The sequence below is a fragment of the Falco punctatus genome, assembly GCF_963210335.1.
Source record: "Falco punctatus genome assembly, chromosome: 19".
NCBI lineage: Eukaryota > Metazoa > Chordata > Aves > Falconiformes > Falconidae > Falco > Falco punctatus.
Window position 1 is genome coordinate 545,462 of NC_137599.1, and position 22,023 is coordinate 567,484.

Here is a 22,023-nt window from a genome sequence, read left to right on the forward strand (position 1 = left end):
CGGCCGGGCGGGTGGAACGCCGCCGTCTGCAGCGCACGGGGGTGGGGGGGGGAGAAGGAGGAGGGGGGGGGGGAGAGGGGGGCGGGGGGGCAGGAGGGGGGGAGAGGAGGGAGAAGGAGGAGAGGGGAGCGGGGGGGAGGAGAAGGGGGAGGGGGGAGCCCCAGGTTGCTCCCAGCCCTGTCCAGCCGGGCCCCGGACACTGTCAGGGATGGGGCAGCCTCAGCACCCTCCCAGTAAGTGGTTTATTCCTTACATCCCGTCTGAACGTGCCCTCTGACGGTTAAAGGCCGTCGCCCCTCGCCCTGTCGCTACAGGCCCTGCTAAAAACTTTCTTGGACTTTCTTATAAGCCCACTTGATACAGGTTGGCAGGCTGCAGCAAGGTCTCCCCAGAGCCTGCTCTGAGCCGAACGACCCCCGCTCCCCCCAGCTCCCTCGGCCTCTCCCCACAGCAGAGCTGTTCCAGCCCTCAGGAAATTTCTGTGGCCTCCTCTGGAGCCGCTCCAACAGGGCCGTGTCTGTCGTGTGCTGGGGACCCCGAGCTGGACGCAGAGCTCCGTGGAGAAAAGGGTTTGTGGAGCAGGGCTGGGGGAGACACGGCTGGGCTGGAAAAGCAGGCAAGCAAGAACCGTGTGAAGGTTAACACAGACAAGTACGAAGTCTTAACACTTGGGGTGGGATAACCCAGGCGCCCAGCAGAGGCTGGGATCCGCGTGGCTGAGGAGCAGCCTCGCCTGGAGGGACCTGGGGATTCTGACAGGTGATGACCTGAACAGGAGTCAGCAGCACACTGTGGCAAGAGCAGGGTGGTTTTAGCTCAGACAGAGAGGTGATCATCCCGCTCAGAGCTGTGTCCAGCTCCGATCCCCGCAAGTCAGGAAGGATGGGGACGGAGCAGAGAATTTCTGAAGAAGGGCCATGGAGATGATCCGAGGGCTGGAGAGCCTGCCCTAGGAGGAAAGGCTGAATGATCCTGGAGAAGACTTGGGAACAACCTCGTCGGTTTTTGAGTACTTAAAGGGCAGCTGCAGAGGATGGAGGCGCTTGGTCACAAGGAGAAGACAATGCGCAACAGGTATACATTGCACCAGGATAGATTTCATCTCAATATGACAGATGGTTTTTATAGTGAGGACATTCACTGGAACAACCTCCCCAGGGGCACAGCAGAGTCCCCATACCTGTAGGTGTTGAAGATGCAACTGGACAGGGTGTGAGATGATCCCATCTGGGCTTCCTTTCCTACAAAAGCTTGGACAGGATGATCTCTCCAGGTCCCTTGCAGCCTAGGCTGTTCTATGGTGCTGGGGGCTGCAATGGTGCTTGGCGCTCCAGGAGATGTGATGTAGAGGATGGTGGTGGGTGTCGGGGTAGAAAATGAGGCTGGGCAGGTGCTTTCCAGGCATTTTGAAGGACAAGGATCACTTGCTCTCTGCTCTCCTGGGGTGGGAATGATGGGAGGAAGTTGGATGGATCCATAGCACTGAGAGCACCTTGATTTTGCCATCCCTTCCCAGCCCGCATCGCTGTGATGGGCAGAGCTTTGGGAGGATGCTGAGTTTCAGAGCGGGACCTGAGGTGAAACTGACTCGTCGTGGGGTGTGAGCATCTCCCAGGCTGGCAGCTCTGTAAAGCCAGGTCTGAAAGCTCTTTGCCTGACGCTGCAGACCCCTGTGCTGTTCACAGGCTGTCATCAGACGATCGACTTAACAAGCACATCACTTCTGCGAGGCAGGCACTGAGCGGGAGACAACTGCTCTCCTGTCTAATCATGTGCCGGGCTGGGCACTGGAGGATGCTATTCCTGGCTCTCCGGTGTGCTCTGCGAGCCGCTGAAGGCTGCCTCTGTCACCGTGCCCACCTGGCAGGCACGTCTCGTGTCTCTATCTGCATAAAATAACTTCAGGATCTTCAAATGAGAGAACTGTGAAGCACTGAGTGCTGCTAATGGGAAGAAGGGCTGAGGCTCTCTGGATTAGTGTGTCCTGCTCTGAGGGTGGTGCTTCAGAGAGGGTATTAAAAGATGCAGGGGGTGCGTGGTGGAATATGAGATGAATTACAAGGTCTGAAAGAAGCAACACCTTTTGGGAGACGGGGGAATGGGGCTGCTCGGCTTGTTAAAGGGCAGGTTCAGGGACGATTTGAGCGTCTAAGCAAGTGATAGTTTGGGGACTCATTCTGTCCCTGCTAAATTAGAGAAGCTGAAACACAGAAAACAATTGCGCTGAAGGGTAGTGCAGCTAGTGCGGAGGGTAATTAGCTTTGCCTTGTCTCCGCAAAGCCTGTGAGTGACCCCCACCACAGGGGTTGCTGCAGGAAGCTCTCCGACAGGGAGAGGACATTATGTCACTCCCGTTAACGATCATTTCAACCATCCATCCACCCTTTCTCCTCACAGTGTTTGCCTATGGTGCAACGGGAGCAGGAAAAACCTACACCATGTTGGGCTCAGAGAAAAGCCCTGGCATCATGTACCTCACCATGGGGGAACTGTACAAAAGGATTGAGGCCAGAAAGGAGGAGAAGATCTGTGAGGTCCTAGTCTCCTACCAGGAGGTACGCGGCAGCTGAGCCCTGTCCCCTCCTGTCTCTGTGTAGGTCGCTGTTGCTAAGATTTGGGGTTGATCCAGACCCTGTAGTGCCACTATCAGGGTACCTGCTGCACTGCCAGTTGTGCCTGGCATCCCCAGGGCAGCCCTAGAGCCCGACTGGAAGCAGGCTTACCCACCCAGTTCGGTAAACTGGTGCTGCTGGTTTCTCCCATCTGGAGTCAGGGAATTCTCTTCCTTGCCATGGTCCCTATAGCAATGGGAACTTCCTGGCTGAAAGGGCTTTAGAGGAGCAGTGGCACAGGGACTTGCCAGTAAATCCCTCCCGCCAAGCCATCCTCTGCGTTTAGAGTGCTGTCAGCTGTTCTCGGTGCCATGAGGTCCTGGAGGTGACGTTGGAGCCACTGGGTTGTGTGACTCTGGGGGGGTACAAGGCTCCGCTCTCTGTTTGTCAGCAGGGAACCAAACCCTCAGCCTTACATTAAGTTCCCTGCTCCAGGTGTACAATGAACAGATCCATGACCTGCTGGAGCCCAAGGGCCCTCTGGCCATCTGGGAGGATCCCAAGAAAGGAGTTGTGGTTCAGGGTCTGTCCTTCCACCAGGTGGGTATAAAAATGGGCACAAAGCCTGGGCAATGCTGCACCTATACCAGTTCTGAAAGTGGATGTGTGTCCTGGGGTCACAGGCATGAGTGTGTGTGTGAAGATATGGGGGTGCCATCTGCACGGCTCCCGGCTGACAGCAAACGTGACCCCATGCTGAAACAAGGCCTGCAGAGCTGCGGGATGCTGTCAGCCCGAGTTGCCATGGCTGCTTGGTGGCGTGTTGTCTTGGTGCCTGTTTACGGGGTGTGCTGATACCAGCCCTCGACCCGCTCTCTCCCAGCCCATGTCGGCAGAGCAGCTCCTGGAGACGTTGGCTGCTGGCAACAAAACCCGGGTACAGCATCCCACCGATGCCAATGCCGCCTCCTCCCGCTCACACGCCATCCTCCAGGTGAGGGCTGGTGGTTATGATATTGCTTGGGTTTTGTGCTGAAAAGAGGGCTAGGATGCAAGGCTGTGCCAGGACCAGCATTGTGGGGTTCCTGCCCCTGCTGCTGGTGTGCCCCGGGGAAAATCAGAGTGGTTGTGGCCGTGAAAAGTGCTATAGGGCTGGGCAGGCCAGTAGCCAATGCTGCAGCAGGACAGCACATAGTGGTCATGCTGATGGCCACATCCCCCGGGCAGCCCTGTACTCCCGGCTTGATGTTACATCTCCCAAGGGCTGAAATTTCACTTTGTGCTTTTGACTTTTGCTGACTTAGCATGTGGGAGCCATACCTAAAACCTGACCCAGAGCAAAGGGGGCTGACTTGCGCATCCCCCCAGATGCTGCAGGCAGGCTGTCACCTCTGCTGTGTCTCCCTTGGTACTGTGTCAGGAATTATGCTCCCCTGGAGGCTCTGTAAATTTGCTCCCTGGTTTCTCAGTGCTCTGCTATATAAAACTTCCAGTTGATTTCAATTCCAGCCAGGCCCTTCCCCAAATTAGCAGGGCTGTCACGGCTGCATGGGGAGACAGAGGGCTCTGACTGTAATTTTAGTCTGAACCTGGTGCCTTGCCCGTTGCTGCTTGCAGGGGTGAAGTCCAGGTGTCTGGATGCTTTTCCAGCTGGCTTCCCAGCTGGGCTTGTCAGTGGGTGCTGGATTCCTGCCTGCTGCAAATCCATTAGCTGTGCTGGAAATCTGCCCTTCCCGCTGCCAGCTCTGGCTCCTGGCAGGCAAACTGCAGTCTCATGAGGACACAGGACCAGTCACTGGCCTCCAGCATCTCCATGGCACCTCCAGTCCATGCAGGAGTTGCTCCTGGGGGGCTGAGGGTGTTATAGGGAAGTAAGGGAAGTGTTTGCTTCTCTTGGGAGATCTTTAGGGAGGCAGAAGGGGAAGTTATGGAGTGGTACTGCCAGGTGAGTCTCAGTGGCTCTGTTCCTCCTCACCTGCACCAGCTGTGGGAAATGGGCTTGGCACTGAAAGCCCTGGCTGAATGCCTCCCTGGAGGTGCTGCAAGGCTGTGACTGGGGGCTTGCAGCCCCTGTCTGAGGTTTGCTAGCAAAATCCACAATCTAAGTTGGGACTGGGGCTGCCACTGTGCATGAGCCCTTCCCAGGTCGCGACAGAGCTCTGAGTTAGCGTGTTGCCCTTCAGGGACCTGGCCAGCTGTACCCTGCTCAGTCACCACATGTAGGAGATGCTGATTATTTTCTGTAGCTCTGTGACTTCCTGCAAGATCCCTTCTGTGGCTTTGCTACTCATGTCATCACTGAGTTTTTTGGCTTGTCTTCTCAGTGTGCCAGGTTCCTGTTGTCTTCCTGCCTGATCTCACAGCCCACAGGATCCACTTTGCCATCCTGTTATAAACATCAAAACCTTGCCCCGCTGGTGATGCTGCCTCCAGCCAGCAACCACCCCACGTCTTGTCGAGCTGCAGCCTCACCAACCTCTGTTCTTGCAGATCTGTGTGAAGCAGTGGGATCGCATTTGCGGCCTCACTCGGGATTTTCAAGTGGCCAGGATGAGCTTGGTTGACCTGGCAGGCTCAGAGCGATCTTCGGTCACCGACACCAAGGGAAAGTGGCTCTGGGAGGGCACCAACATCAACCGCTCACTGCTGGCCCTCATCAATTTCATCAATGCATTGGCTGATGGAAAGGTAATATTGTTCCTCCTGTGGCCTTGCCAGGCTCTGGCTCTCTGGAGTGGGTGAATGTGAGTGGTGTCCTTAAGTGGTGGTCCTGCCAGTGTGGTGGGGACAGCAGCCTGGGCTGGGCTCTGAGAGGTGCTATGGGATGAGTGTGGCTGTTCCTTTGTGGCACAGGATTCAGAGCTGAGTGCCCAAGGGACAAAAGCTGAGCAGACCCTTGATCTCCTGGTACAGAGCAAGCAAACCCACATCCCGTACCGGAACAGCAAGCTCACGCGCTTGCTGAAGGACTCCATTGGTGGCAACTGCCGTACCATCACGATCACCGCTGTGAGTCCCTGCGTGCTGGCTTATGAGGACACCTACAACACACTCAAGTATGCCAGCCGGGCCAAGGACATCAAGCAGTCGGTGAGAATCTCATGTTGTGGTGGTGATCTGTGTGTTTGGGAGCTTCTGGGGATGGGTGGGCAGGAGCCTGGTGCGTAGTGGTGTAGGTTAGTGGGTGCCTTCCTTATCCAGCTTGAGTTTTCCAGCCCTGGGGGTGTTGCTCGGGGCAGAAAGCAGCCGATGAAGCTGCAGACAGCGGGTGCCTGGTCTTCTGCTAAAGCCTCTCAGCCCAGAGCCCAAAACGACTTGTGACTGCAGCAGCATGTCCCTGAGCACAGGTCATGTCCACCGTAGCCACCTTGGGGCTCTCTGGGGACCCTGGAGTGTGGAGGAGGCTGAGTAGCTGCCCTGCTCCAATGTCAGGAGAGGGGTATGTGCTGCCCCAGTGCTGCTTTAACCTCTGCCTCCTCCCTGTCTCTGCAGCTGAGGAGCAATGTGCTCAGCATAGACTCCCACATCAGTAAATACGCCGCGATCTGTAAGCAGCTGCAAGCAGAGGTGAGACGCTGGTGGGAGAGCAGGGCTCTGTCTTTAGCTGTGATTTGCTTGGGGTGCAGGCCTCTGAGTTCCTGGGGGTCATGAAACTATCGGAGCAACAGATGGTTCTTCCTTGCAGGTGGCAGACCTGCAGGCAAAGCTTTGTGCCTATAAGGATGCTGCCAGGGAGGCAGAGGACCAGGCACCAGCACCACAGGCTTCCCTCAGCTCAAGCCCAGCAAGGCTGTCCAGGTGAGGCTGGTGGGGAGGAAGGACAGAGCTTGGTGTGACCTCCTGGTGTCCCCTGTGTCAAGGAGCCCACAGGGTTTTCATGGGTTGGTTTATACGGCAGCAGGCCGGCTGGCAACAGCTGGGAGTCACCTGTCCCGTAGAGGAAAAAGGATCCTAGGTCAGGAGTTAGCAGGGCTCATTGGGAGAGCTTTAAACTTGAAGGGGGAAGAGAATAAACCCAAGGTCTTCAGAGATGAGCCTGGGGGCAGTATGCCAGGGCTGGAAGGGAGATAGATAGCCCAGCTGAGGTGCATCTACACTAATGCCTGAAGTGTGGGCAACAAACAGAAGGAGCTGGAAGCCATCGTGCAGTAGGAAGACAGCATAGTCACCGTCACAGAAACGTGGTGGGATGACTTGCACAACTGGAATGCTGCAGTGAATGGCTACAAACCCTTCGGAAGGGACAGGCAGGGAAGGAGAAGCAGCAGGGTAGTCAGGGAGTGTTTGGACTGCCTAGAGCTGAATGATGGTGACAGTAGGGTGGAGTGTTTATGGGTAAGAATTAGAGGGAGGGCCAACAAGGTGGATATCCCGGTGAGAGTCTGTTATAGACCACCTGACCAGGATGAAACAGCAGATGAAATATTCTATAAGCAGCTGGAATTCTCACAATTGCTAGCCCTTATTCTTGTGGGGGACTTCAACTTACTAGATGTCCGCTGGAAACGTGCTTGGGGATATGGTTTAGTGATGGACTTGGCAGTCCTGGGTTAACAGTTGGACTTGATGATCTCAAAGGTCTTTTCCAACCTAAATGACTCTTCTGGCATCTGTAGGCTGGAGGAAGCTGTCCCAAAAGCAGGCTTGGCCCTGGATGATCAGAGGGAGAGTGATGGAGAGGAGCAGCAGGTGAAAGCTGGATGGCCTGTTAAGCTGCAGCTGGAATCGGAGGAGAAAGTGAGAGAAGGGCTGGGCAGCACAGCAGGGCTTGGTGTAATGAACAGGGTCCAGAAGAGGCTGGGGGCGCTCAAATAGCCTTGTAGGGTACACTGGGCATACTGGGAGAGGGCAAGAGCTCAGCCAGTCTCTGGGGTCCTGGCTCAGCATGTGCTAGGCTGTGGATTGCTAGCGAAACCTCTTAACTTCCCAGACAAGAGAGAGTTTGGGGGCTAAACGCGGCTTAAATATGGGCTAATTGTAGTCTCAATAAGTAAGGATTTTTGGCTGATTGCTCCAGGCTCCAGAGGAAATGCTTCCCAGCAGCCCCAGAGCAACCCACCAGACAGATCTCCAGCTGGAACTGAAGAAACCAAGCTGCCTTTTACAGGGGTTGTCTGGCAGCCAGACAGAGATGTGAGTGTCCTCGTGCCCTCCCCACATGCTGCTGCTTCTTGTTTGCCTGTGGAGGACGGGTTGTGCACCCCTTTGTTCCACGTAGCCATCCTAGGGATGGTCTAGATGGAGATGGGACCAGGTCTTTGCTTGCAGATGACTGCCTACCCTGTAAAATAAGGCATTTGGCTCCTGGGGATCGAATCCCATGGGATAATCTCTTCTGGAAGTGCCAGCAATGAAGGTTTCCAGGCATAACAACTGTGTGAGCCTTAAGTGCGTGGTGTTAGTCTTAAAATTACCTCTATGAAGTCTTTCCTCCTGCCTCTGCTCCCCCAGGTCCTGCCCTGGCAGGGCTCCCATGGCACCATCTGCTGATGTCTCTGCCACAAGCATCTTGGCAGAATGAACCTCTTTAGAAAGGTCTCTTGAGGGAGGCTGGCCTTGATCTGTGCCTGGATCTCTGTCTGCCTCTAGCCAAGCTAATGAGTGTGTGAAGAGCCCAGCAAAAAGTCTGTGGATGCCATTTTGTCCCCTGTATGTTCACCTGTTGGTTACAACTCACAGCTCAGATTCTCCAGTAAGATTTACAGCTTGCGTATCTCACAGCTTCAAATTTTGCCTCTTTCCCTCTGCTAATGGGCTTTGCCCCACACAAGGAGGTGTCTTGGAGGTGATGCTGATGGTGCTGAGGCTCTGGTGCCACCAGCCCAAGCTCACCTGCTAACTGTTTCTTGGTCTGTCTCGATCCCAGGCTTGTAGCTGCCATCCTGAGCGTTGCCCAAAAGCAATATTCAGTCTTGAAGGCTGCCAGCCTCCTTACTCCTGACATGGTCTCTGAATTTGAGGAACTGGAGCACCTGGTCCATCAAGAGGCTGGTGTAAGCCTGGAGCAAGGCACATCTCTGAACAGATCCACAGAAGTCAGCGCAGCCACCCGAGTCCAGAGGGTGCAGCAGGGCTGTAACGGTGAGGATTTGGATTTGAGGCAGTCAGTGCTGTCCCCTCTCCTTTGTCTCAGTGTGCACTGGGGGAGCTGGTGCAGGGGGACAACTCCCAGCCATGGGTACAGGGCAGGGAGATGAGTTTCTCCTGACGTGGCACCCAGTGGGTTATGCCAAGAGTGGCTCCAGCCTCGCTTTGTAGCACGGCCAGCGTCTCCGGCAGCCCGAGGCACGGCAGGGTCCATGAGCAGCTCTTGTCTCTGGGGAGCTCAGCGTGTGTGTGCAAGTCAGCTTAAATGTGAGTGATATTTCTGCACCAGGAGACCAAAGCAGCAGTTTTGATCCTGATTTTTTTCTCATCTTGTTTACTCCTCTGGTACGTTTGCCCGAATCAGCCTGGCTGTAGCCTCCCAGCTGGGAGCCTGTGTCTGTCCAGAGCTGAGCTCTTCTTCCTCATCCTCAGTACCAATGCATGAACCTGAGAGCAAAGCTGTGGGTTCTGCAGACCCCGTTGTCTGGGAACACACCAGCCACTGCCACAGGGCACTCGCTTTGGGACCAGCCTGGTGCCTTTAGGCTGACAGGGTGCAGGATTATTTGTGCTAGCTCTTTTCCTCTGGGTTTAATGTGGTTTGATGGAAACACCCGCTGGCAAATGGCTGCTGTAGGGCTTGCTGGGCAGGTCTCTGTGGAGCTGTGATGGGGGTGCAGAGAGGGATGCCCCAGGGTTTGGAGGTGCCTGGGAGCTGCAGACAGGGAGGTGACTTTTTATCTCTGCTCTTCTAGCTGAGATGTCTTTTGCTGTGCCCAGTACCCCTGTGAGGAGTGCCACCCTACAATGCTTGGAGCAGGTTGCTCCACTCTCCGGTCCCACACCAATGGCTCCCAGCCCGACGAAGAAGAGGAGGAGGTCTGAGATGAACAGTGCTTCCCAAGTGGGAACTCCCTGCAGCCTCAAAACGCAGACGAAACTCCAGCGGAGATGTGGGAAAGAAGCAGAGACTCCCAGGGTGACACCAAGCCCAGGCACCCTCTGCCTCAAAGCAGCAGCCCAGGCACCCCCTGTCTCCCCTGTGTGATCGTGTTGCACCCGCGGAACCTCCCTGCTGACAGCCACCAAAAGATGTGTGCCCCTGATGGTGTCAGCTGCCCAAAACGGCTGCACCCAGCCTGCCCTGCCTGCCCACAACCCGAATGTGACTTTTGATATCTATGAGGACAGCAGCTCACCTGGCGCAGACAAGCCAGTTGCCTTCAACCCATCTGAGTTCTCTGTTTGGGAGAGCGTCCAGAACATTCTAACCAAGCAGAACAGCGTCTTTGTGCCCAAGTAAGTGCTGCCTTTGTTTTGGTGACCCCTTCTCCATGGTCTTGCTGTTTGAGTGAATCCTTTGTGGATCACTGCAGCTCTGCTGAGAAGGGGGACTGGGCAGAAGACACTGCCTGTCCACAGGCTGAGCCAGCGGGCCAAGCTTGTGTGCGGATTGCTTGCAAGATACAAAAAGCATTCCAAGAAAATCTATTCCTCCTTGTCCTTTTCCCTTTGGACATGGGGATGGTTCTGTTCTGGAGCCCTAAGTGCTTGTTGGGAAGCAGGTGGGGCATTGCTTCTCCTCCCAGAGAGGCTGGAGCCAGGGTTGGGACTGCATAGTGTGGAGTTTTTCAGGTTTTCTCTTAACTGCTCATGTTTTGAAGAGGCTCTGGCTTTTACAGAGCTGCATGGGTTTGTGACCATCCAAAACCAGCGATCAGCATGCACTTGATAATGCAGGACACCCTTAGGTCTCGGCATCTCCTCCTATAGCTGTAGGAAATCATTCCTATGGAGGGTAAACTGGGTGAGCAGAGGTACCAGGGACTGGCCTGATGACCTCTGGGAGCAGCAGTACCTGGTGGCTGCCACCTACTGCGTGGATCTCCTGAGGATTCATCCCTGTTTGAATAATTTTCCCCAACAGCACTGGGCAGGCTTCCTGTGACTTGTGTTGGCCTGGTTGCTTCTGAGCCTCATGGGAGCAAGTAGTCAGGATCCAGCCCTGGCAGTAACACTCTTTTCCTTGGCTACAGAACCTGCATCCCATTGTCTGTCATCAGGGGTTCCTCCATCCCCAAGCCCTCCTCTGTCTCCAGAGTACCCGCACAGAAGTGAAAGAGAGTGGAGAGGTGAGGCATCCACTAGCACCCTGTGCCCCAGAGCACTCTGTGCTGGCAGCTCCTGCCTGTGCTCCCCTCCGGAGCTCGAGCTCCCATCCCTGCCTGCATTTGCTCCACATCTTCTGTGATATCTTGGGATGATGGGGGGGCTCTGCCCTGAGCCTCGGGGGTTTAAAATGGCCTTTTTCTCTTTCACAGCACTGCTTCCCCCTCCCTGGGTGTGCTCCAGAGCCACATCAGCCAACTTCTGAGCAGCAGCCAGAGATCTCGGCAGCCCTCCCGCATCCCTGGTGAGACCTTTTCCCCTCTGCACCTGGCCAGGAGCCTGGGGAGCTACTCTTTCCGTTGCACAAGGCTGTGGGAGTGATCCCTGCCTCGGGGCAGGCAGCGAAGTGGTGCTGTGCTTGCCTCATTCTAGTTCGGGGTGGGGTGGGGTGGTGTGTGTGTGTGTGCAGGTTCCTGGGGATCAGGATGTTTGGTGCTGGTGGAAGATGCTGTTGGAGGTTTGCTGCTTCCTGGCTGCAGCCACCACCGCAGGGGAGGGCAGTGGGTGCTCGGAGAGGGGCAGAAAGGAGGAGGGAGCCGGCAGCACTTAGATCTCTGTCAAGAGGGGACCTGGGTTTGCTGCTTTTACTGAGGAGTTGCCTCATCCACTTCTCTTTCCATCCTCAGAACCTCGTTCGAGTGCCATTGCTTGGAAGGGCAGCAAGGAGACCAGTAAAAAGCCTGTGGCTCTTGGCAGTGCCTGCCCTCGTCCCACCCCCCAGCCAGTGGAGCTCTTATGCTGATGGCTCCACCATCCCGGATCCTTCCCAATGTCCAAACCCTGGTGCCAAGCTTCTTCCTTTCTCTGAGAGCTCTATCTCCTCCTTCCTGCAGCCCCATAATGATCCCCTCCAGCCTTTCTTCTAGCCCTAGTCATCCCCTGCTGCCTCCTGCCCAGGCTCCTGGTTGTGTCCCCCGCCTCGACGCAGCCCCGTGTGTTTTTGCAGCAGATGGATTATTGCTGTTCCCTCTCAGCCCCTCTCAAGTCTGTGCTAGGGTGTCGAGTACTAACAGATGGGTGATGCTAAGAAATAACATGTGCTTTTAATAAATCCCTTCATTTCAAACGAGAGGGGCGAGGGGAGATGTGTTCCTCTTGCTTTGCGCCTCCCCCTCCTATGGGGAGCTGGGGTTGGGTAGTGGCTCCCTTCTGAGCAGGCCTGGAAAAGGCCCTTGCTCCTGGGGGTGGGCTCCATCGTGGCTTTCCCCCCCCATCTCCCATCATCATGGGAGCCCTGCGGATGTGCCTGCCCCCTTTGCTCTGCCTGGATGGGGGTCTGGGCTGCTTGCTTAGTGTCCTGGAGGGCAGGCAAGGGCCCTTGGAGGCTGCCTCCCCTCCTTGCTCCTGCCCCCCCCTTGACATTGATGGGGGAAACTTTCTGTGCTGTTTCTCCCCTGCTAAAATTTACCCCATTGCTGCTGCCCCTGTCTCCTTGTGCTCCTGGGATCCTCAGTTCAGCTGCCTGTGAGGTCCTGGGGCAGAGAGCTCCAAGCATCCCTACCTGGGGACCACAGCTGTGCCCTGACCCCCCCTGGCCCCCTTTCCTGCCATGCCAGGGCACATCTGGGCGCTGACACACCTGGCTGCCTGCACCAGCTCCTGGTGGCCGTCCCTAGAGGTGACCAAGTGTGGCAGTAGCAGGATAAGGATTGTGGACCCAGCTCTGGGCATGCTGCTGTCCCATAGGGACTGGGGTCATTGGCTCCTTCTGTCCTACTTTCCTGCCTGGCCTTTGCCTTCTCAGAGGCTGGAAGCTTCTAATTAAAACTTCCAGCCTGCTCCCAGTTCGTTTGTCTCATTAAGAGGGGGGAGAGCCCAGCTCTGCCTCCTCGCAGCTGCTGGGAGTGACAGCTTTCCATGCTTTGATCCTGGCTGCGTAGGAGCTGGGAGAAAAATCTCTGGGGAGCGGTGTGGGGGCTTGCCGAGGACCCTGAGGCCCCTGCACTCCTGCTGTGTCTCCCTGCCCTGTGAGGCCTGTGCACCCCCAGGGGACTTTAGAAAGCCTGTAGGGATGGAGGTTCCCCTGTCACCGTGGGCTGTCATGGGTCCCCAGGGAGGTCACTGTGCTGGCAGGCTGGGGCTGCCAGGCAGCACATATGGGGTATGTAGGTGCCCCAAACCAGGCGTTTCTGTGAGCAAAACCCCTGCCCCTCACTGGTGACACCGGCCCAGGACAGCTGGAAGGACACGGGGCTGGCTGGAGACAAGGAGCTGTTGACGATTGGAAGAGGATGTGGCAGCAAGAGGTTGTCCCCAAGCACTGCCCCAGTGCTACCAGTGCCATCGGCATGACTCCCCAGAGCGGCTCTGGGTCCCCACAGATCGCACCCATGGGCGGCGCAGCTGTAGCCACAACCCTCCCTGTTGGTGGCTCAGCGATGGTGGCCACGGTCCGGGTCCTGGCTGCCTGTCCCTGTCCCGGAGCGGGCGCGGAGCCTTTCCCGGCCACAGGCTGCCACCTAGCTGGCGGCTGGAGAGACCTGTCCCCAGCCACGGGCCTGCAGCATCCCCAGGGACCCCTGTCCCCCAGCTTCCTCCCACCTGCCTCTCAGGGCACGCATCCAGGTGCCACCGTGTGCCCCCTGTGCCCCTGGCCCCCCAAAACACCACTGTCCCTATGTCTAGGCTGTCCCCAAGGCCTGCCCATGCCCCCTTTTTGGCCATGACACTGTGGCTCGGGGCGGGGGGGGGGACAGGGCTGGTGGTGGCCCTGTGCCCATCACCGCTGCCCCTGGATCCGTCCCCTCTGCTTCCCGGCAGCGCCGTGCCCTGGCACAAAGGGCCCCCACGGCTGTGCCGGACCGCGCCGGCTCCAGCCCCGCACAAAGCCCCTTTCAGCTGCCCAGGGAAAGCCCCTGGCACCCAGCCTCCACCCAGGAGAGGGTCTCAGCCCTCGCCCACCTCCCCACCATGAGCCATCGAGGAGGGCAAAAGACTCCTCCGCTCGGTGCATGCGTGAGCAGTGACACGGCCACACACATGCAGCTGTGGCAGAATCAGACCCCACCTGGATCTGGGAAGGGGACCTGGTGTCCTGAGTCCCAGCCAGGCTCCAGCAGGAGCCTTTTACAGACCCACTGGTGTGGAAAGGATTTTGGAGGCTTCAGCCACTTAATTAGCAGCCTGCCTTAATTAGCAGCCCGCCTGTGCTGCCAGAACGCCTGCAAAGTGTCTCGGCCCACTGGGGAGATGGGGCTTTGGTGGCTGGTGCTGAGCAGCTTGTAGCGGGGCTTGTCCTGGGGGGGACGTGACACGGGGAACGTGGGCGTGTGCACACGTGTGTGTGCACGTATGTGGCCGTGCCTGTGTAGGCACAGCAGGATGGCTGTGCATGTCGTGTCTACATGGAAGGGTAGACAGGTGTGTGCAGCTCCGCGTGTGTGCACGCAAGTTCAGGGAAAGCAATGTGTGTGTGTGCGTACGTGCACACGTGTATACATGTGTATGTACAAGGGCAGGCATGCGTGTGTGCATTGCATGTGGTGCGCGTGTGTGCAGACAGGCACGGAGGGACAGGCGTGCATGTGTGTGTGTGGACATGGGCAGCCTGTGTGCGCACATATGCATGCACACGAGTGGATGCGCACACCCATGTGCGTGGCTGCCTCCTGACGGATGCGTGCACAGGACGGTGGGGTCCCTGCACGTGCGGGGATCCATACCAGCAGCATACACAGGGGTGAGTGCCCATGTAAGCATGTGTGTGCGTGTTCACAGGCATGTCAGGGTGTGTGCATATACGTGCAGGTGTGTGTGTCAGGGGGGTGGCCGTGCACACGTACACCTGAGCCTGTGCACTGTCTTTCTTCCCTGAGCACCCTGAGAGGCTGCTGGGGCCAGGGGTGTCGTGGGGATGATCCCCAGGGTGCAGAATCCCCCGGACCCGTGCTGCGGGCACCCTACGGCACCCGGCCTTGCTCCCTGCACCCACGGTGCCCCATGGCATCGCACCCAGCCTCTTGGTGTTTGCTCAGCCTGGCACCCAGCACCCACCCTATGGCTGCCCCGTGGGGTGCCCCTGCAGTGCCCGTCGGGGGGGCAGGCGGTGGGCAGGGGGCCGTGCCGCAGTGCCTGGGCTGGGAGCCAGGGCACATCCACCCCTGCAGGGTGCCACAAAGGCTGGCTTTCATGCCGGCCCTCTGGTTCGCTGGCCAGTGGCCAGTGCCAGGGCGACTGGTGGGGCGGGGGCCCCCGGGGTCTATAAAACCTCCTGGGCAGGCACATCGCACCCACCCCTTCAGCATGGAGAGCCAGCGGCTGTCCTATGGCCGCCGCTTCAGCCCCACCACCCCGATGTACCGGGTGCTCCCCACCAGCCCCCCAGCCCGGCTCCGTGCTCCCCACAGCACCCAGCCAGGTGCCCGCATGGGTGCCCGCATGGGGTCAGGCAAGATGGACTTCTCGCTGGCTGCAGCACTCAACTCAGAGTTCAGAGAGACACGCACCAACGAGAAAGTGGAGATGATGGAGCTCAATGACCGCTTTGCCAGCTATATCGAGAAGGTCCGGCTCCTGGAGCAGCAGAACAAAGTGCTAGTGGTGGAGCTGAACCAGGTGCGGGACCAAGAACCCCCGCGTCTGGCCGACATCTACCAGGAGGAGCTGCGTGACCTGCGGCGCCACGTGGAGCAGTTGGCCACGGCCAAAGCCCGTCTGGAAATTGAGAGAGACAACCTTGCCGAGGACCTCAGCAGCCTCCAGCAGAAGTAAGGCACTGCCCTGCTTGGGGTAGTCCTGGGGACCAAGGTGGCCACCGTGATGATGGGGACCAGGGCGGTGATGGGAACATGGGTGGCAACAGGGACCAGGGTGACCCCCAAGAACAGTGTGAGAGGGTGGTGGGGTGTGTGGGATGGGAACATGCACCAGTGCGGCATGGATGCTGGTGGCGTGGGGCTGTGTTGACCCAGGGGGCTCTGTCGGTGGGACTGAGAGTAACGAGTGACAGTGCTGAATGGGCGCCAAAGCCAAGTGAGTAACGGTGTCTCTCCGTGCTGGCACAGGCTGCAGGACGAGGTGACCCTGCGGCTGGAGGCCGAGAGCAACCTGGCTGCCTACAGGCAGGTGAGGGCAGGGGCCAGCTCCTGCGTCTGTCATCCTGCACCCCAAAGGCTCAGCCCCTTGCTCAGCCTCCCTCAGGGATGGGCAGGGATGGGCATGGACAGACGGGATAGGGATGGGGCAGGGGTGGAGCACGGATCGGTGGGGCAGGGATGGGCATGGATAGATCAGACAGGGATGGGGCAAGGATGGGGCAAAGATGGGCGAGGACAAGACAGGGATGGGCAGGAGCAGGCAGGGAGGGGCTGGGATGTGTTATGGTGAGCAGAATGGGGCAGAGCTGGGCAGAACAAGGCAGAGATGGGCAGGAATGGGCAGGGCCAGGCAGCTCAGGAGGGAGCAGAGCCAGGTGGCCAGCGCTGGGGACTGTCCCTTCTCTCCTGCTGTGGTGACAGGATGTGGATGCTGCTGCCTTGGCTCGCCTGGACCTGGAGCGGCGGGTGGGGACCCTGCAGGATGAGATCACCTTCCTCCGCAAGGTCCACGAGGAGGTAAGCCCACTCGCGTGGGGCCGGGGGGCTCCCAGGGCGCGGAGGGGGGTGGGCTGGGCTGATCCCTGGTGTTTCCCCAGGAGCTGCGGGAGCTGCAGGAGCAGCTGGCCCGGCAACGGGTGCACGTGGAGGTGGATGCAAGCAAGCCGGACCTGACAGCCGCCCTGCGTGACATCCGCAGCCAGTACGAGGCCATGGCCACCAGCAACATCCAGGAAACCGAGGAGTGGTACAAGTCCAAGGTGCAGTGGGAGCCGATCACCCAGCAGACGGGTGGCCTGGCTGTCCCCTCCCAGGATATCACCTGCTCGGGGCTGGGGTTGACCACCCCAGCGTTGGGTGGCTCTACTTGTCGGTGGTGCATGGGGTTTGGGATCCCCACTGTCCCTGCTTGTGTCCCGTGTCCTGGTTTGGTCCCCGTGGGGAGCAGGGATGCGTCCCCTGTGAGTTACGTAGGCACAGTTCCTAGGGAGTTGTGTTCACGGTGACACAGCCCATGTGCACCGTCCCACAGGAGCAGGGACATATCCCCTGTGATATCCCAAGGCACCATCCCTCCCACCCACAAAGCAGGGACATGTCCCCAGCAACACCTGCCATCAGGGATGTGTCCCATGTCTGCTGTCCTATCACCTCAAGGGAGCAGGGACATGCCTCCATGACACATGCCATCGGCCACATGCCTTATGTGCACTGTCCCTTCCACCCACAAGGGCAGGGACACATCCCCAGCACCATGCACCACTGGGGACATGTCCCATGTGTGCTGTGCCTCCCTCCCGTGAAAGCATGGATGTTTACACCACGTGCTACCAGGGTCATGTTCCTCCTGTGGAGCAGAGCAGGGTTGTGTCCCCATGCCAGGTGCCATGGGGACACGTCCCTGCTGGGTGGTCCCATCCCATGGCGCGTGTCCTCCCCCCGCAGTTTGCAGACCTGACGGACGCGGCTGCCCGGCACGCGGAAGCCCTGCGCGCAGCCAAGCAGGAGGCCAACGAGTATCGGCGCCAGCTCCAGGCCCTCACCTGTGACCTGGAGGCTCTGCGGGGCTCGGTAGGCGATGGCCGTGGGGTGCAAGGGGAGACACATGGCCTCAGGTAGCTGCCACCACCACAGGGCTCCCTGGCACGGTGGCAGGGACCACTAGCCATTGCTGGGCCAACGGCTCATCCCCAGGGATAGGAGATGGATGGGCGCTGTGGAGAGCCTGTAGCTCCTGGGAGAAGGTGGTTGTGGAGGGTGTCATGTCCCCTCGTGACCTCCCCAGAATGAGTCCCAGGAGAGGCAGCTGCGGGAGCTGGAGGAGCGCTACGCGCTGGAAACGGCAGGCTACCAGGACACAGTGGTGCGGCTGGAGGAGGACATCCGCAGCCTCAAGGAGGAGATGGCCCGGCACCTACAGGAGTACCAGGATCTGCTCAATGTCAAGCTGGCCCTCGACATTGAGATCGCCACGTACCGCAAGCTGCTGGAGGGCGAGGAGAGCAGGTGATGGCAGAGCGGGGGCTCCATCCTGCCCCTCTCCCCATCCCCAGCCATGCCCAGACCCACGCCCAAGTCCTCGTCGTCCCTCTGGGGCATCCGGCTCAGCTGGAGACCATCCTCCAGCCCTCCTGCCCCAGCCCTGGGCAAAGTGGAGCTGGTGGGCACTGGGCAGCAGGACCCCGTGCTCTTCCCAACGTCCCCTGTTGCTCCTGCAGGATCACCATCCCTGTGCAGAGCTTCTCCAACCTGCAGATCCGAGGTGAGTCTGTGGCTACGTGTGGGGCACGGGGGCAGGATGGTGGCACAAGCAGGGGTGGCTTCTGGGGGCTTCATGGGAGGAGCTTCTGTCTCAGCTGTCCCTGTTCCACGCAGAGGGACTGGGAGGTTTTCCTCTGAATCACAAGGAACCAGGACTCCTGGGTTTTCCCAGGCTGGGGGGAGCAGTGTGTCATGGCTACATCCCCAAGGCTGAGCATGTCCCCAGGGCCAATGACATCCCCCAAACAGACCACATCACCATGTCCCCAGTGCCAACCGCATTCCCAAGGCCAATGACATCCCCAAGGCCAGCTGTATTGCCCAGTGCCAACCGTGTCTCTAAGGAGAACGCCATCCCCAAGCCCAACGGCATCCCAAAGCCACCCACGTCCCCATGGCCAACCACATCTCCAATGCCAAACGTCCCCAGTGCCAGCTGTGTCCCCAGGGCTAATCACATCCCAAAGCCAGCCACGTCCTCAGTGCCAGCCACATCCCCAGCGCCAGCTGCATGCCCAAGGCCAAATGTGTCCTTGGGGCCAACAGTGTCCCTGAGACTGGTCATGTCCCAAGGGCCACTGTCTCCCATGGTTCAGGGTTTTCCAGCTCAGCCTGTTTCCTTTGGGTGCCTCCACTTGAGCGTGGCTGGAAGGGCTATACCCTGGGCACCGGCTCACCACCATGTCCTGCCCATGTCCCCTAGAGACCAGCCTGGACACTAAATCCCTGTCAGAAGCCCACCTGAAGAGGAGCATTGTGGTCAAAACCGTGGAGACCAGAGATGGAGAGGTGGGAAGTCCTCATCCATGTAACCTATGCCACCTCCCCTCCACCCCTACCTCCCCATGTGGTGTCCCCAAGGAGGTCACTCATTACGCACATGGGGCCCTCCTCGGCCCCAAGAGCAGCCATTGGGCAGGGCACCAATGATCCCAGTGCCCTGAGAGCACGGCATGAGCCAGCTCTGGACCGTGGTGGAGCTGAGCCTGGCAGCTCATAGAGGAAACCATGCCTGTCCCTGTCCCCAAGCTCATCCCGAGCCCAGGCAGGCTCAGTCGGGGAGGAGAGCCTGACCCCCAGGGTGACAGTTCCTCTCGCTCTGCCTCCAGGTGATCAAGGAGTCCAAGCAGGAGCACAAGGAGGCGGCGTAGGGTGGGTGAGCTGCAGCAGCCACATGCTTGTAGCCATAGCTCCGTAGGTCCTGTCTGATGCTGCAAGGGAGCTGCGTCTGGGCACAGGTCACAGGAGGAGCTGGTGGTCCTTTGGCAGCAAGTATCTCCCTCGCCTCCACGCCTGGCCTCTCCCATGTCACCTCGCGCCCCAGGGACCCCGCTAGCACCCTGTTCAGGACTGGCTGCCAGCAGAGCACCCGTCCGACTGGACACTGCGGGGAGGGGGTACCAGGCAGGGCTGAGCTCCCCTGCCTGGGTGGGACCACAGTCCCACAGCATGGAGGGGCCAGCGGTTCCAGGGTCATGTCCATGCTCACCCTTGGTCTCCAGCTCACCAATGCCCAGGAAGAGAGTTTGTCCTGTTTCGATCTCCATGCACCAGTTGGAAAAGTCAGTGGTGCCAAGAGCATCTCTCCCTGCATCCCATTTTGCTACCCTCTCTCTGGTCTGGGAGGCCACCCCAAATCTCCCCAGTGCACCCAGGCCTGGAGCACCCTTCGGGGGGGGGGCTGCAGGGTGCAAGGTACCGGCTGGTGAGGGACATTTCCCTGCCACCAGCATTGGGTGAGCTTAGCCACGAGGCACAAGGAGGATGGAGAGGCAGGGTGCTGTCAGGAAGGTGTTGAAGGGTGATGCAATGGGGATAACGAAGGGTTCCTGGGGACACTGGGGTGTCCGGGCTGGTTTGTGGGGCTGGAGCAGTGGTGGGCACAGCAGGCTGGGTGGCTTCAAGGGCTTCTCTTGGCACAGAGTTGAGGGCCATCCTGACCCCCACTTGGTGTCCGCCACCAAGGTGTCCCTGTCGCTGTGGTGGGGAATAACAGTCCTAAGGGGCTTGTGGCGAGGGGTGACCCATGGCCCTGCGCCCGGCCCCTCACCTGGGGGGGTCCTATGCAGGTGAAAATGGAGAGGAGGGGAGTGCAGAGGAGGAGGGGGAGGGTGTTGGGGCACCCATGGGTGCTCTCACAGCAGGAGGTGCCTCCCGCAATCCAGGAGTGATGGGGAGGACAAACAGAGCCATCTTTGCCCTGCCTGTCCCGCCTGGGCTCACCCTGGGAGCCAGGAGGACGGGGGACCGGGGCTGCCCTGGCCACATTCCCTGCCATGTGTTCAGCCCACACCCATCCCCCACATGGGCATTCAAGATGGGGTTGGAAGAAATCCCTTGTCCCTGGGCTCCACACGGCCCTGTCCCCCAGCCTGTCCTCCCGTGCCCCCCCGAACCAGCACATGCCGCCCAGGGCCGTTGCCCAGCCTGGTGCTTGCCCACAGCCCCCGTCCCCACCTTCAGTTTAACTATTGACCATGAGCAAAACCCTTCCTGATGCCACCTAACGCAGCAGCAATGACCCAGCAGCACTTCTCGTACCCTGTAAGCCCTTTGGGATGAGCACACGAGATGCCACCCAGATGCCACCCCTCTTGTCCCCTCTGTCCCCCTCATCCCCTGGCTCAGGTGCTGAGCATGCTTTGCAGCTACCGACTCCAGAGCCATTCCCAGAGGCAGGAGGTGTTGTGGGAGACGCGGGTGCTGCCTGCATTTGGCATGTGGGGTGGGGTGGTGGTGGCCCCAGGGGCTCGGTCCCCTGTGAGCAGCCTCTGGCTGGAGCTCTGCAGCCCACACTGCCACTGAATTAATGCACTAACACCCGCAGCAGCTTCGGATGAGAAATAAAGCTAACGCAAATGCTGTGTTTCCATGGCTGTGCCTGCAATCCGCCGCTCCACAGCCCGTGCCCTGGGTTTTTGGGGATTAGACGGGGTGGTGAGACCCTTTGGGAGCCTAAACTGAGCTCAAAGCCAGGGGACGCAAGCTCGGTGCTGTACCCCAAGGCATGGCCAGCGCTTCATGGGTCAGCACCTGTATGGGACTGCAGCGCAAGGAGGTGGGGGCAGGAATAACCGCCCCAGGATGCAGGGTGGGAGGGAGGAGAAGCAGGGATCTTCTCGGGGTTCTTAACCCCTGACTTGGCTCCTTCCCCGCACAAACCCAAGCTGCAGCTCCTGGGAAGTTCCTGGGATCAGCTGCGGCTGTCAGGATGGATGGTGGATTTGAAAGCATGCTGAAATCCCCAAGCCACCTCCTTGAAAAAAGGAGATTAGCCCTTGGGGATGTCCTGCGCCATGCTGAGGAGCGAGCAAGTGGCCACCTAAACCCTGCAGAGATGCCATCCTCTTTGGAGGACATGCATAATAATTATATAGGCCTAAATACTGGATCACAAGTCTGTGCTGGGTTGGTAAGTTAAAAAAAGCCACCAAAAAAGGGAGAAATTTCTGAAGAAAATCACCAGATTGATTTGAAAAATATTTTTCCCCCTCAATAGTGAAAAAAAGGTTTAAACCAAAATTTTAAAAAATGGGTTTGCTCCAGCTAAGTAGCTCAAAGGAACACTGAATGTTTTGAAACGTTGGCACTCAAAGTTCTCAGTGATGAGAAAAAGTATAAAAAGAACCAGACAAGAAAAGCAAGATTTAATTGGATTAAAATAGTTTGGTGGGTCTTTTTAGCAGCCTCAGAAAAACAGCTCTAATAAATCACTGATGTGGTTTGAGAACTCAGTAGGGCTTGGCCAGAAGACCTTGCAACAACTCCAAGTGTTCTTTTGAAACAGACTATATCGAGCTTCAAACCCCACAGCAAGCCAGCAGCAGAGCCGGGGGCCAGCTGCGGCGGCGTGGAACCCTCGCCTGTGCCTACCAAGCTGCGCCCACCTGCAGCACAGGGAGCCTTCGCACCAGTCCTCA

General features: G+C 58.5%; 2 protein-coding genes across 3 annotated transcripts; both read left to right on the forward strand.

Moving 5' to 3' along the window:
• The first annotated feature begins 429 nt into the window (after positions 1 to 429).
• On the forward strand, positions 430 to 10,970 carry KIF18B (kinesin family member 18B). The gene is given in 13 exon segments (XM_080369433.1): positions 430 to 2,555; positions 3,048 to 3,152; positions 3,436 to 3,546; positions 5,043 to 5,240; positions 5,466 to 5,642; positions 6,045 to 6,119; positions 6,238 to 6,350; positions 7,169 to 7,289; positions 7,570 to 7,685; positions 8,419 to 8,633; positions 9,395 to 9,684; positions 9,688 to 9,938; positions 10,676 to 10,970. Coding segments are annotated over 13 exon segments (2,067 nt in total). The 5' UTR covers positions 430 to 2,342; the 3' UTR covers positions 10,758 to 10,970.
• On the forward strand, positions 9,862 to 22,018 carry GFAP (glial fibrillary acidic protein; the record flags this gene model as incomplete). 2 transcript variants are annotated; one of them, XM_080369714.1, is made up of 9 exons in its annotated part: positions 14,348 to 15,514; positions 15,812 to 15,872; positions 16,265 to 16,360; positions 16,441 to 16,602; positions 17,288 to 17,413; positions 17,628 to 17,848; positions 18,061 to 18,104; positions 18,807 to 18,892; positions 19,213 to 22,018. In XM_080369714.1, the coding sequence occupies exons 1-9, from the start codon at positions 14,424 to 14,426 to the stop codon at positions 19,252 to 19,254; spliced, it is 1,929 nt and encodes a 642-aa protein (XP_080225840.1). In that variant the 5' UTR covers positions 14,348 to 14,423. The 2 variants fall into 2 exon arrangements, with proteins under 2 accessions (XP_080225841.1, XP_080225840.1); XM_080369715.1 differs by lacking the exons at positions 18,061 to 18,104; positions 18,807 to 18,892; positions 19,213 to 22,018 and adding an exon at positions 9,862 to 10,771 and having other exon boundaries at positions 10,961 to 15,514; positions 17,628 to 17,852.
• Between the last annotated feature and the right edge of the window lie 5 nt (positions 22,019 to 22,023).